The sequence below is a fragment of the Aquarana catesbeiana genome, linkage group LG06 (genome assembly GCF_042186555.1).
Source record: "Aquarana catesbeiana isolate 2022-GZ linkage group LG06, ASM4218655v1, whole genome shotgun sequence".
Lineage (NCBI taxonomy): Eukaryota > Metazoa > Chordata > Amphibia > Anura > Ranidae > Aquarana > Aquarana catesbeiana.
In genome coordinates this window covers 368,145,299-368,159,860 of record NC_133329.1, presented here as the reverse complement: position 1 = coordinate 368,159,860, position 14,562 = coordinate 368,145,299, and the positions used below count along the sequence as shown (strand labels likewise).

The 14,562-nt window shown below is 42.9% G+C and overlaps 1 protein-coding gene across 1 annotated transcript in view; it reads left to right on the top strand.

Moving 5' to 3' along the window:
• The window catches only part of LOC141147094 (protein mono-ADP-ribosyltransferase PARP15-like), an 89,714-nt gene that overhangs the window by 64,215 nt on the left and 10,937 nt on the right, over positions 1–14,562 (top strand). The window contains exon 11 of the mRNA XM_073634192.1: positions 8,521–8,663. Within this exon, the coding sequence (XP_073490293.1) occupies positions 8,521–8,663 (143 nt within the window). The remainder of the gene's footprint in view (positions 1–8,520; positions 8,664–14,562) is intronic.

The following is a 14,562-nucleotide window of genomic DNA, read 5'->3' as shown; positions in this document are numbered from 1 at the left end:
CTTGTTTAAGGTAGTAATCTAAATAAAGTACATGACTGAGGCTGCATAAGACAGTAGGTGATGTTTAAAACATTTCTATTCCAAATGCAGGACACTCTAAATAAAGGAATAAATGCCAACGTATTGGGGGCTACTGTTGTAGAGTCTTTTCTGTGATCCGCAAGGTCACAGGGTTATGCGTACAGTACATTCGTAAAGTATTCACAGCGCTTCGCTTTTTCCACATTTTGTTATGTTACAGCATTATTCCAAAATTTATTAAATTCATTATTTTTCTCAAAATTCTACAAACACCCCATAATGACAACATGAAAAGTTTGTGTGAAATCTTTGCAGATTTATTAAAAATAAAAAATGAAAAAAAATCACATGTACATAAGTATTCACAGACTTTGCTCAATACTTTTGAAGCGCCCTACTCCCGTAGGACCCGCTAAAAGTTCGTTCTAACCTGAAGTTTGTTCCATTACCCCATTTCCCTCAAAAGACATGACACGCAGACAGTCATTGAACAGTTGAACTATGTACATCTTTATTGCGGTTCCATGTTAAATGCTGCATTGCACCGGAAAGTCACTTTGAATAACCTCCAGTGTTTTTAAGTGATGAGAAACACAACTTTGAATCCAGAATAAACGAAACCCCCGTTAGTGAAGCTTCTATCTGGCATGGATTCTCTTAAGGTAATGCATCTTTCCTTCCTCCTGTTAGCCATCACCTCCTGACTGCACAGTCCTTCTGATTCTAACTCCATGAACGATACTCTGAATAAAGTCCAGGAGCTGACTTTTGGATTCCTCCAGGGTATTAGTTCTCTAAGGCCCAGCCCTGTTCTCCTGAACCTGCACACTATTCCCCATAAAGTCTTTCAGAAGCACTGTTCCCCTGGGTTACACTCACATGTGTCGCTGAGTGATCATCCATGTCGCACATAGAAGATCCTCTCCCAGTCCGTGTGTCAGTAACGGCAACCGTTTAGAAGGTTTTCCTGCAGTCTCTTCTCCATCTGCATCTCTCCTCCATAGCATGCTTCCCCTCCCCCACAGGGGAGAGCACCCACACGAATCCTCCTGGATCCTACATCCTCCAACAAGAACCCCAGGAAGCATGTGACCAAACCTTAAATAGAATTCCCGCCTCTGCCCAAACAAATTAATGATTGGTCCAGAGGGGTCTCCCAAAACTGCCTGTCACTCTCACTTGTATTCCTCCCATCCTCCAAGTCAAAACACAGAAAATAGAGGAAACTGTCACAAGCAGAGTGCAGGGGGTCACACCCTCCTCTACTCTAATAAACTTCCCATGCCAATCAAGCCCACCAGTTTTACACCGCAGGGTGAAACACTGGCAATTTTGGCCTAATTCTACAACTAACTCTCTATTATAGCACTCACCTAAACAGGTGGGCGCTACACTTTGTTGAAGCACCTTTGGCACCAATTACAGCCTCAAGTCTTAGTATGATGCTACAAGCATGGCACATCTATTGTTGCGCAGTTTCTCCCATTCTTCTTTGCAGGACCTCTCAAGCTCCATCAAATTGGATGAGGAGCATTTGTGCACAGCCATTTTCAGATCTTTCCAGAGATGTTTAATTGGGTTCAAGTCTGGGCTCTGGCTGGGCCACTCAAGGACATTCATAGTGTTGTCTCATAGCCACTCCTGTGTTATCTTGGCTGTGTGCTTGGGGTCGTTGTCCTGTTGGAAGATAAACCTTCACACCAGTCTGAGGTCCAGAGCGCTCATGAGCAGGTTTTCATCAAGGACGTCTCTGTATATTGCTGCATTCATCTTTCCCTCGATCCTGACTAGTTTCCCAGTTCCTGCCACTGAAAAACATCCCCACAGCATGATGCTGCCATAACCATGCTTCACTGTAGGGATGGTATTGGTCAGGTGATGAGCAGTGCCTGGTTTCCTCCAGACATGACGCTTGCCATTCAGGCCAAAGAGTTCAATCTTGTTTCATCAGACCAGGGAATTTTGTTTCTCATGATCTGAGATTCCTTCAGGTGCCTTTCCGCAAACTCCAGGCGGGCTGTCATGTGCCTTTTACTGAGGAGTGCTTTCCGTCTGGCCACTCTACCATACAGGCCTGATTGGTGGAGTGCTGTAGAGATATTATTCTGTAGAATTGTTCTTCTGGAAGATTCTGCTCTGTCCACAAAGAAATACTGTAGCTCTGTCAGAGTGACCATCTGATTCTTGGTCACCTCCCTGACTAAGGCCCTTCTCCCCCGATCGCTCAGTTTGGCAGGGAGGCCCGCTCTAAGAAGAGTCCTGGTGGTTCCAAACTCCCAATTACGGATGATGGAGACCACTGTGCTCATTTGAGACCTTCAATGCTGCAGAAATGTTTCAGTATCTCTCCCCAGATCTGTGCCTCGATACAAACTTTAAAGCTTGGTTTGTGCTCTCACATGCACTGTTAATTGTGGGACCTTATATAGACAGGTGTGTGCCTTTTCAAATCATGTACAAGCAACTGAATTTACCACAAGTGGACTCCAATCAAGTTGTAGAAACAACTTAAGGATGATCAGTGGAAACAGGATGCACCTGAGCTCAATTTTGAGTGTCATGGCAAAGGCTGTAAATACTTATGTACATGTGATTTTTTTTTTTTAATAAATTTGCAAAGTTTTCAAACCAACTTCTTTCACATCTTCATTATGGGGTATTGTTTGTAGAATGTTGAGAAAAATAATTAATTTAATCTCTTTTGGAATAAGGCTGTAACACAACAAAATGTGGAAAAAGTGAAGCGCTGTAAATACTTTCTCGGATGCAGTGGCGTAGCTTGGGTTGCCAGCACCCGGGGCAAGGCAAGTAATTTGCGCCCCCTAACCTGCGGACTTTTAGCTCTCCCTGAGTCCCTTCAAATACAATAATACTGACCTACCCGATTCCTATACTGACCACTATACTAACCTACTTGATTTCAACACTGACCAACCTGATTCCTTTACTGACCATTACACACTACACTGACCACTATACTATCCACTACACTGAGAACTACGCTGACCACTATACTGTCCACTACACTACTGACCACTACACTGTGCACTATACTGTCCACTACACTGACCACCATACTATACTGTCCACTAAACTATACTGTCCACTACACTATACTGACCACTTCACTGACCACTACACTACACTGTCCACGACAGACCACTATACTGTCCACTACACTGAGAACTACACTGACCACTATACTGTCCACTATACTATACTGTCCACTACACTATACTGACCACTAAACTGAGAACTACACTGACCACCATACTACACTAACTGACCACCATACTACACTGACCGCTATACTATACTGTCCACTACACTGAGAACTACACTGACCACTGTACTATACTGTCCACTACACTATACTGACCACCATACTACACTACACTGACCACTATACTACACTGTCCACTACAATGACCACCATACTACACTGTCCACTACAATGACCACCATACTGTCCACTATACTACACTGTCCACTACACTAACCACCATACTTCACTAACTGACCCACCATACTTCACTAACTGACCCACAATACTACTCTAACTGACCCACCATACTACACTAACTGACCCACCATACTACATTAACTGACTCACCATACTACACTAACTGACCACCATACTACACTAACTGACCCACCATACTACACTAACTGACCCACCATACTACACTAACTGACCCACCATACTACACTAACTGACCCACCATACTACACTAACTGACCACATACTACACTAACTGACCCACCATTCTACACTAACTGACCCGCCATACTACACTAACTGACCGCCATACTACACTAACTGACCGCCATACTACACTAACTGACCGCCATACTACACTAACTGACCGCCATACTACACTACACTGACCCACCATACTACACTACACTGACCACTATACTACACTGTCCACTACAATGACCACCATACTACACTGTCCACTACAATGACCACCATACTGTCCACTATACTACACTGTCCACTACACTAACCACCATACTTCACTAACTGACCCACCATACTTCACTAACTGACCCACAATACTACTCTAACTGACCCACCATACTACTCTAACTGACCCACCATACTACACTAACTGACCCACCATACTACACTAACTGACCCACCATACTACACTAACTGACCCACCATACTACACTAACTGACCCACCATACTACACTAACTGACCACCATACTACACTAACTGACCCACCATACTACACTAACTGACCCACCATACTACACTAACTGACCCACCATACTACACTAACTGACCCACCATACTACACTAACTGACCCACCATACTACACTACACTGACCCACCATACTACACTACACTGACCACTATACTACACTGTCCACTACAATGACCACCATACTACACTGTCCACTACAATGACCACCATACTGTCCACTATACTACACTGTCCACTACACTAACCACCATACTTCACTAACTGACCCACCATACTTCACTAACTGACCCACAATACTACTCTAACTGACCCACCATACTACTCTAACTGACCCACCATACTACATTAACTGACCGCCATACTACACTAACTGACCGCCATACTACACTAACTGACCCACCATACTACACTAACTGACCACCATACTACATTAACTGACCCACCATACTACACTAACTGACCACCATGCTACACTAACTGACCCACCATACTACACTAACTGACCGCCATGCTACACTAATTGACCGCCATACTACACTAACTGACCGCCATACTACACTAACTGACCGCCATACTACACTAACTGACCGCCATACTACACTAACTGACCGCCATGCTACACTAATTGACCGCCATACTACACTAATTGACCGCCATACTACACTAACTGACCGCCATACTACACTAACTGACCGCTATACTACACTAACTGACCCACCATACTACACTAACTGACCGCCATACTACACTAACTGACCGCCATACTACACTAACTGACCCACCATACTACACTAACTGACCCACCATACTACACTAACTGACCTTCTCTCTCTCTCTATCCCCCGCCCCCCTCCCCGACTCTCACGAGGGAGTCTCACTCACCTTTGTGTCTGGCTGGCCTGCATCAGTCCGGAGGAGGAGGAGGAGAAGAAGGAGAAGGAGAAGACAGCGGCAGCTCGGCGGCTGACATTGCTTCTCTCCCCCGCGCTGTAGCTGCCATATTCAGTGTCCGGCGCAGTGCACTGTGATTGGGCGTTATGGGGGTCATGTGCGGAGGCGGGACTTCAGGAGTGATCGAGGACAGGCCAGCTCTACACCTCACATGACCCCCATACGCCCAATCACAGGGCGCCGGACACTGACCATGGCGGCCGGAGCCTGGGGACACAGGAATTTAATATTAGGAGGAGGCAGCCAGTGACACATACTGGCCCCCCCTAAATGTCGCGCCCGGGGCCACGGCACCCCCTGCACCCCCCACGCTACGCCACTGCTCGGATGCACTGTAGATCAACATCCCTTTGTGGCTCTGCTGAAGGATCTCCCAGAGGGCACACCAAGCCCTATGAAAAGATTAATTTATTTTATGCTGCTTGCGGCTAAAATTACCATAGCAGGAGCGTGGAAGACTTCTTGGATAATGTTGCATGAGAAGATGGCTAGTGTGATAAATGATACAGACGCTCTTTGAGCAGACCTGGGAACCAGAGTTCGAGGAGTTGGAAATTTGGAGAGTACAATTGCTTTCCTAGCATAGAAAATTAGCCAAAACACTACAGTACTTGGCCTATAGTTATTCTGACAGCCAAGGGAGCAACCAAGCCCAATAGGCAGACCCCAGGAGCTCAAGCTCAGGGGGATTGAGATGTTATATAGTTAGTAAGGTCAATAAAGACACCAGTCCATTCAGTTCAACCTGAGTGAGTGTGGGTGCGTGTCTACAATTATCCCTATTTATTTAAAGTACCCATATAGCGCTGTCAATTTACGCAGCACTCCACACATACATTGCACACTCACATTGGTCCCTACCCTCAAGGAGCCCACAATCCAAGGTCCCCAACTCACATTCATATACTAGGGCCAATTTTGTACAGAAGCCAATTAACCTACTAGCATGTCTTTGGAGTGTGGGAGGAAACCCACGCAGGCACAGGGAGAACATGCAAACTCCAGGCAGGTAGTGTCGTGGTTGGGATTCAAACCAGCGACCCTTTTTACTGCTAGGCGAGAGTGCTACCCACTACACCACTGTGCTGCCCAATAATGTTGGTCAAAGAAATATTATAATGCAAGGTTTGAGTCCAATAGGCACTTATTCTGCCACATGTCCAAAAATTGTGGATAAAGTCCATTTTTGCAGTAGGACATCTCCAGCAAGTGCTAGAATGACTAGTTGAAATCTTTCCCAGTCTTGCTGGTGCGAGATACCAACCAAGTACAATTTTGTACTGCACAAGTCTATTTCTGACTGAGATTAATTGTTAGGAAGGGTAAGCTGCGATATCATTCCAGTCATCGTTATTCAGACTCGGAACATCTTGTGAGCATTTTTATCTACACTTGTGTATCACTGCATTGTTACTGAGAATGCAGAACCTTGTTCATCCACAAGATCCAAGCAATTGGCACTTTTACTTGCCATAGCCTTAACCACTTAAGGACCAGAAGAATTTTCCCCCTTAATGACCATGCCATTTTTATTTATAATTATTATTTATTATTTTTATTATAGAGGGCACTGACCTCTATAGTGACACTAATACAATGATCAGTGCTAATATACACCGTCACCGTACTAATGACCCTGGCTGGGAAGGGGTTAACATCTAGGCCGATCAAAGGGTTAATTGTGTGTCTAACAAGTGTTAATGTGTGTACTGTGTTCAGTTTTTACTCAGCAATGTGTTTGGTTCTTACTCCCTGCTTTGTAAATAGAAAACAAAATGCCACATTACTGATGTCTGTAGAGAGCACGGTGTTTACCATGCGTTCTATATCACCATCATGTTACAGTTGTAGCACCTTCAGTTGTTTGTTGTAATGTACACTCCGTATTATCTTTATTAATTATGTGTTATAATAAACACTTTTTCTACCTCAATATGATTGTTATACATACCTAAGTGCCGTTAAAGTCCAAATCCAGGGGGAAGCCATTTGTTTGATCCATGTCCTTTATGGACCTTGCTTTGTGCACTGGTTTGCAGTCATGTTGGAACAGGAAGTGGCCATCCCCAAACTGTTCCCACAAAGTCGGGAGCGTGAAATTGTCCAAAATGTCTCGGTATGCTGACACCTAAGAGTTCCCTTCACTGGAACTAAGGAGCCAAGCCTAATCTCTAAAAAAAACAACCCTGCACCATAATCCCCCTCCACCATCAGAATATGGTGGCGGCTATCAGATTATGAGTTACCAGTACCATGGACTGTCCAGGCGAAGTGGGAATCGACAATCCCAGAAGAAGATCCAATGGGGTCAGTGGGAGGGAAACATTGCATTTAATAGAAATGAAAGTAGATACTTCTTGCCAATATTTTTTGATAATAGGCAGTCCCACCAGATATGGCGTAGGATTCCCAATTCATTACAACCTCTCCAGCATTGCAAGTCGAGGAGTAAATTACAGCCAGCCTGGTTGAAGTAAAATACCACTTGTGAAAAAGCTTTTGCAGGGATTCCCAGTGGGAGATACAATGTGACATGCTTAGGGGTTAGTTAGGTTAATGTTTGATACCATAGTTTCGGCGAAGGCAGAGTGTCTGTGAGTGAAGGCCAGAAGTTGATTGAGGGGGACGGCTGGTCGACAGAAGCTGTGGTTAGCAAGCTGTATGCCAAGGAGATTCTTTTGACTGATTGGATGGGAGTCTCGTAAAATTTTAAGAGAATAGTTGGGAGAGAGTCTTTGTCCGTCAGATTATCTTTAGAAAGTATTGATCGGATTCTGAGGTACAGGAAGAATGTCTTAGAAGTGATGCCTTTGCCTGTTACAAGTGTGAGAATGAATGCATCTCTAATGCAGCAAATAGAAGACCTAGGTTATTGAGCCCTCTGTCCATCCAGGCTGTAAGGGACAAGTCCGGAGATGGTAATTCTATTGCCTTAATGGGTAGCGGGGAAAGAATGGTAGTCCTTTGCTTTGTTGTGTAGAGGCCGACCGTAGCTGTAGTGCTGCCGTTACCGTATTTAAGTATTGGTGCTGTAGTTTGAAGTTGAGCAGAGCAGCTGTAAGAAGACGTTTTGTGTCTACAGTAAGAGCTGTGGATTCAATTTGGTTCCAGGTTTTGTTGGCATTAGTTGACCACCACTCTCTGAATTGATCCAGGACCACTGCCCTATAGTATGCCTGGACAATAGGGGCTCCCATGCCTCCATGATGCACAGGGGTGAGGAAAATGTCTTTCTTGAACCTTTGGTTTTTTTATGTTGCCAGAAAAATATGTTAAGTATTCCCTGCAGTTTTCTGAATATTACATTTTTACGTTTATTTCTTTATGACAGTGATAATTACATATCCACCAACCTGGACAAACCCTGGGATAGAACATTTTCAGGCGATATCTCTGGACACAACATCTGAAGAATACAAAACCGTAAAAAAATATTTTCTGCAATCCTCAGGACATTCATATAATGATGTGCAGGTAGAGTATTTTATGTTTTTATTTTTTATGCAGGAAAAAGAGCAAATTTCACACCACCAAATTACCTTGTTAATTGAAAAAATGGATATGGTGGGACTTTAAATGAGGATAGGGGGCCGTACAGATCCCATCCTCCATCTCGTTAAATTTAAAGGAGAATTGAGGGGCGGGACTTTGAGTGAAGCACACGGATGCAATAGAGAAGTAAATTGGAAAATGGTTTATTATTTGAGTCAATTCATAGAATAAAGGTTGGGGGTATACAATTCATTACATAATGTATATCAATACTTAAAGGTCAGTCATCACACATAAATACATTGTCCAACCAGAGTTTAAAACAGTATTTTACAAATACACCGGTCACGTAATAACATGATTAATTGCATTGTAGAAAATACTCATAAAAAAAAGCTAGCGCATTAAAGCGTCAATAGAAAAACTAGTTAAGATAAGTAGGAAAAATAAAATAAAAACATACATCATGACTCTATTAGGAAATATAAGACAGTATTATACAGTTGCACAGGTCACATAAGTACGTGATTAATTGCAGTGTAAATAATATTAAAAACGGAAATATGATGCATTGAAGCATCACTTGAGAATTAAGGAGAAAATAAGCTTGGTAGAGAGGAACGGCCATGGTGAATTCATGAATATGTTGTTATAACGGTAGTTGTTAGCTCTACGCGTTTCGGGACCTTAAAGTCACTCGTCGGGAGCAAGACCGTAATAATCATCTAAAAATAGAGATAAGGACATATTGGTAATCTGAAAAATTAGTGGGCAAATGCAGAAAATGTGAAAACCCCCACACATCCATACATTTGTCCCACAAACTTACATGAGTGTGTCCTCACAAAGGGGAGAGCACAGCCGCGTGAGTCATACCGGCCAAAGATGCCACATCACGGAGCTGAGGGGGCATGTCCGGGCAGCACAAAGCCAGCAGGGGCAACATCCCAAATTGGTCAAGAAGTGGAGAAGTGGAGATGGTGTCTAGTGAATGGAAGAGAGGAATGGCCCCAGGAGGGGGAACCTGCTGGAGGAAAAAGCCTGTGAATGAAGTGCACTGGGGATATGGGAGGGAATGATTAGAAAGTGAAGTGATAAAGAGTGAGAGTGAAAAGCAGAGTGAAAGGGAAAGTGGAGTGTGGGAAGAAAGCGAAGAAAAGTACAAAGTAGGAAGAAAGGGGGGAGAGAGGGGGGGGGATGGGGGGGGGGAAAAGAAAGGAAAGTGAGGGTAAAATAGTTAAAATATAGTTACCTGCTGCAAAGTAAGTTGGACAAGGGAGCCAAGAGAGGAGTGGTGTGATGAGGGAGATATGCACCAGAGACAAAGGTGCAGATCCCAATTTGGGGGGAAGCCCTCGCAAGGAGAGCTGTCCAGGACCAGCCTCCAACGTCATGCAACAGCAGGCTGGGGGGCAGGGGACACGCCAGGAGTCTTGCTGCCAGCTCAGCCAAGCGTGACCAGCCAAGGGCGTCAACCGAGTCTCCCTATTGCTGAAGATGGTAAGCCGGCCGGTTGATTTATAGGTGCCTCGAGGGTGCCAAACAGCCGACACTGAGGGCATGACGCTGACGAGCAGTGGGGGAAACCCCGCCCTCCCCACTTCAGAAGGGGGCGGAGGGGAAACCCACAGTGCGTGTCACAGCTCCAGGACGTGACAGGGGAGGCACGTGAAGAGACAAACAGCGGCCGGTAACCCCAGTGCGCACACACAATGCAAGTTCTGAAAAAATGGCAAAAATTAATGAGTAGTTTCTACAATGCAATTAATCATGTTATTACATTACCGGTGTATTTGTAAAATACTGTTTTAAACTCTGGTTGGACAATGTATTTATGTGTGATGACTGACCTTTAAGTATTGATATACATTATGTAATGAATTGTATACCCCCAACCTTTGTTCTATGAATTGACTCAAATAAAAACCATTTTCCAATTCACTTCTTTATTGCATCCGTGTGCTTCACTCAAAGTCCTGCCCCTCAATTCTCCTATACCTCGTTAATTGTTGTGCCAGGGTTACAATTTGAAAGAAGAGTATGGGTAAATTATGCTTATCCTCTATAAACAATAAGACTAAAAGGCATGATCTGCAAATGATTGTTCTACATGCATTTTGTTGACAATAGAGCTTTCAAGAGGAACTGCATAGCTCCCAACTGTCCCTGATTTGGAGCAATGTCCCTCATTCCTCCTCATTTGTCCCTCATTTTGGTCTGATCTAAGTAGATGTATATAAAATTTACTTTTTATCTATCAAAAAGTGTTTTCCAGCGCCAAACCTTTCATCTGATTTCTAAATTGCTGCATTTGTAAATTTCAAAAGCCAATATAAAGGAATAGTAGTGGTAAAAAAAAAAGCACTTGTGAGTTTTAACAATCTTGATTTTTTTTGTACAATTCTCTTTTAAGGGGCGTGGCAAGGGGTGTGTCCTATACCTGCATGCTTTTGCTGATAGGTGTCACTCATTCCCATCTCAAAATATTGGGAGGTATGGAACTGAACTCTAAAAGTTGTGCCCCAAAAAAAAAAAAATCTAGTCACCAGTTTTTCCTGTGGTTTCCCAGCAGCTATTATTTCCCTCATTACTGATTTACCATGCCTTGTTATGCAGTGTTATCTTGGTATAGGCGGTGCTTTGCTTCCTCATGTCAGAGCTTCCAGGGAACAGAGTCAGAGGCAGCAGAGTCCTAAATGATCTTACACAGCATATATACTTGTTTAAAAACTCAGATTCTGTCCAGGATTCTCTCCTTCACCGCCCGATCTACAGCTTGTCACCCGGCCCGGAGGACTCAGGAGTGGCCCTGTCCCAATGGTCGGACACGCTGTGCCCAATACTGGGCTTAAGGACCGGGTGTATGATACCAGGAGATACAAAGACTGAGACGGAAGAGTGGAAGATTGTGGAACAGAATTTGGGGACGGTTAAAGGCTACTGTATCTACATCATTTTGATGTTGTTCATATACAGATTTGAGTTGAGAGTTCTGTGAGCACATTCCCTATTGAATGCATATTTTCTATTGGATTTAATGAGAATATATATTGGAGAAGTCGCCAATTTGTATCAACATATGGACTTGAACTATTTATCTATTTGAATTATTATTTTTTCTAGTTTTTGGGACTTTATCATTTGTTGTCAGCCTTAGTTGTAGGCTGAGTGCTTACAAATTACTGCGCAAGATCACTATTTATTTACTTATTCGTGTGCAATTTTGAAGCGTGATATGTTAGGTATCTATTTACTGGGCGTAACTTCATCTTTCACATTATGCTAAAAAATTGCGCTAACTACACTTTTTTTTTTTTTTTTTAAGCACAAAATTGTTTTTTTTTCCCCCAAAAAATGCATTTCAAAAATTGCTGCACAAATACCGTACGAGATAAAAAGTTGCAAAGACTGCCATTGTATTCTCTAGGGTCTTTACTAAAAAAATATATACGTTTGAGGGTTCGATGTATTTTTCTAGCAAAACAAATGTTTTTTACATGTAGGAGAGAAATGTCAGAATTGGCCTGGGTGGCAAGTGGTTAAGAGAATCGGTGATGAAAAAAAAGATCTGGGAGTACTTGTAGATCAGACTTATCAGTAGAATGCAATTCCAAGCTGCTGCTAACAAACCTAGCAAAATAATGTTATACTGCAAAAAAGGGTATGCATTCAAGACCTAAATCAATAACTCTTTACAAAACACAGGTCTGGCCATATCTTGAATATGCAGTTCGGTTTTGGTCACCAGGAAAGACATTGAAATATAAAATGAAAATATAACACATCTGCGCTTAGGTGTAAAAAACCCTTAAGCTGCTTGCCTATACCAGTGTTAATATGAAAACAGTCCTAAAAAATAAAGAAAATTAAGGCAGCGCTATAAAAAGAAAAGCTGAATTTCATGTCTAATACATATGCTAAGCAAAAAATATATTTTAAAAAACAATGTACAACTGCTCAAAATCTCAAAGTGCAATACATTTATATAACATGAAAGTGTCCATCAATTACATAGTTACATAGTTACATAGTAGGTGAGGTTGAAAAAAGACACAAGTCCATCAAGTCCAACCTATGTGTGTGATTATATGTCAGTATTACATTACATATCCCTGTATGTTGCGGTCATTCAGGTGATTATCTAATAGTTTCTTGAAGCTATCAATGCTCCCCGCTGAGACCACCGCCTGTGGAAGGGAATTCCACATCCTTGCCGCTCTTACAGTAAAGAACCCTCTACGTAGTTTAAGGTTAAACCTCTTTTCTTCTAATTGTAATGAGTGGCCACGAGTCTTATTAAACTCTCTTCTGCGAAAAAGTTTTATCCCTATTGTGGGGTCACCAGTACAGTATTTGTAAATTGAAATCATATCCCCTCTCAAGCGTCTCTTCTCCAGAGAGAATAAGTTCAGTGCTCGCAACCTTTCCTCATAACTAAGATCCTCCATACCCTTTATTAGCTTTGTTGCCCTTCTTTGTACTCGCTCCATTTCCAGTACATCCCTCCTGAGGACTGGTGCCCAGAACTGGACAGCATACTCCAGGTGCGGCCGGACCAGAGTCTTGTAGAGCGGGAGAATTATCGTTTTATCTCTGGAGTTGATCCCCCTTTTAATGCATGCCAATATTCTGTTTGCTTTATTAGCAGCAGCTTGGCATTGCATGCCATTGCTGAGCCTATCATCTACTAGGACCCCCAGGTCCTTTTCCATCCTAGATTCCCCCAGAGGTTCTCCCCCCAGTGTATAGATTGCATTCATATTTTTGCCACCCAAATGCATTATTTTACATTTTTCTACATTGAACCTCATTTACCATTTAGTCGCCCACCCCATTAATTTGTTCAGGTCTTTTTGCAAGGTTTCCACATCCTGCGGAGAAGTTATCGCCCTGCTTAGCTTAGTATCGTCTGCAAATACAGAGATTGAACTGTTTATCCCATCCTCCAGGTCGTTTATAAACAAATTAAATAGGATTGGTCCCAGCACAGAACCCTGGGGAACCCCACTACTCACCCCTGACCATTCTGAGTACTCCCCATTTATCACCAACCTCTGAACACGCCCTTGTAGCCAGTTTTCAATCCATGTACTCACCCTATGGTCCATGCCAACGGACCTTATTTTGTACAGTAAACGTTTATGGGGAACTGTGTCAAATGCTTTTGCAAAATCCAGATACACCACGTCTACGGGCCTTCCTTTATCTAGATGGCAACTCTCCTCCTCATAGAAGGTTAATAGATTGGTTTGGCAAGAACGATTCTTCATGAATCCATGCTGATTACTGCTAATGATATCATTCTTATTACTAAAATCTTGTATATAGTCCCTTATCATCCCCTCCAAGAGTTTACATACTATTGATGTTAGGCTAACTGGTCTGTAATTCCCAGGGATGTTTTTTGGGCCCTTTTTAAATATTGGTGCTACATTGGCTTTTCTCCAATCAGCTGGTACCATTCCAGTCAATAGACTGTAAAAATTAGGAACAACGGTCTGGCAATCACCTGACTGAGTTCCCTAAGTACCCTCGGATGCAAGCCATCTGGTCCCGGTGATTTATTAATGTTAAGTTTCTCAAGTCTAATTTTAATTCCGTCCTCTGTTAACCATGTAGGTGCTTCCTGTGTTGTGTCATGAGGATAAACACTGCAGTTTTGGTTACTGAAGCCCCCCGATTCAATCGTGAATACTGAGGAGAAGAATAAATTCAATACCTTTGCCATCTCCCCATCCTTTGTAACCAGATGTCCTTCCTCATTCTTTATGGGGCCAATATGGTCTGTCCTCCCTTTTTTACTGTTTACATACTTAAAGAATTTCTTGGGATTTTTTTTGCTCTCCTCCGCTATGTGTCTTTCATGTTCTATCTTAGCCGT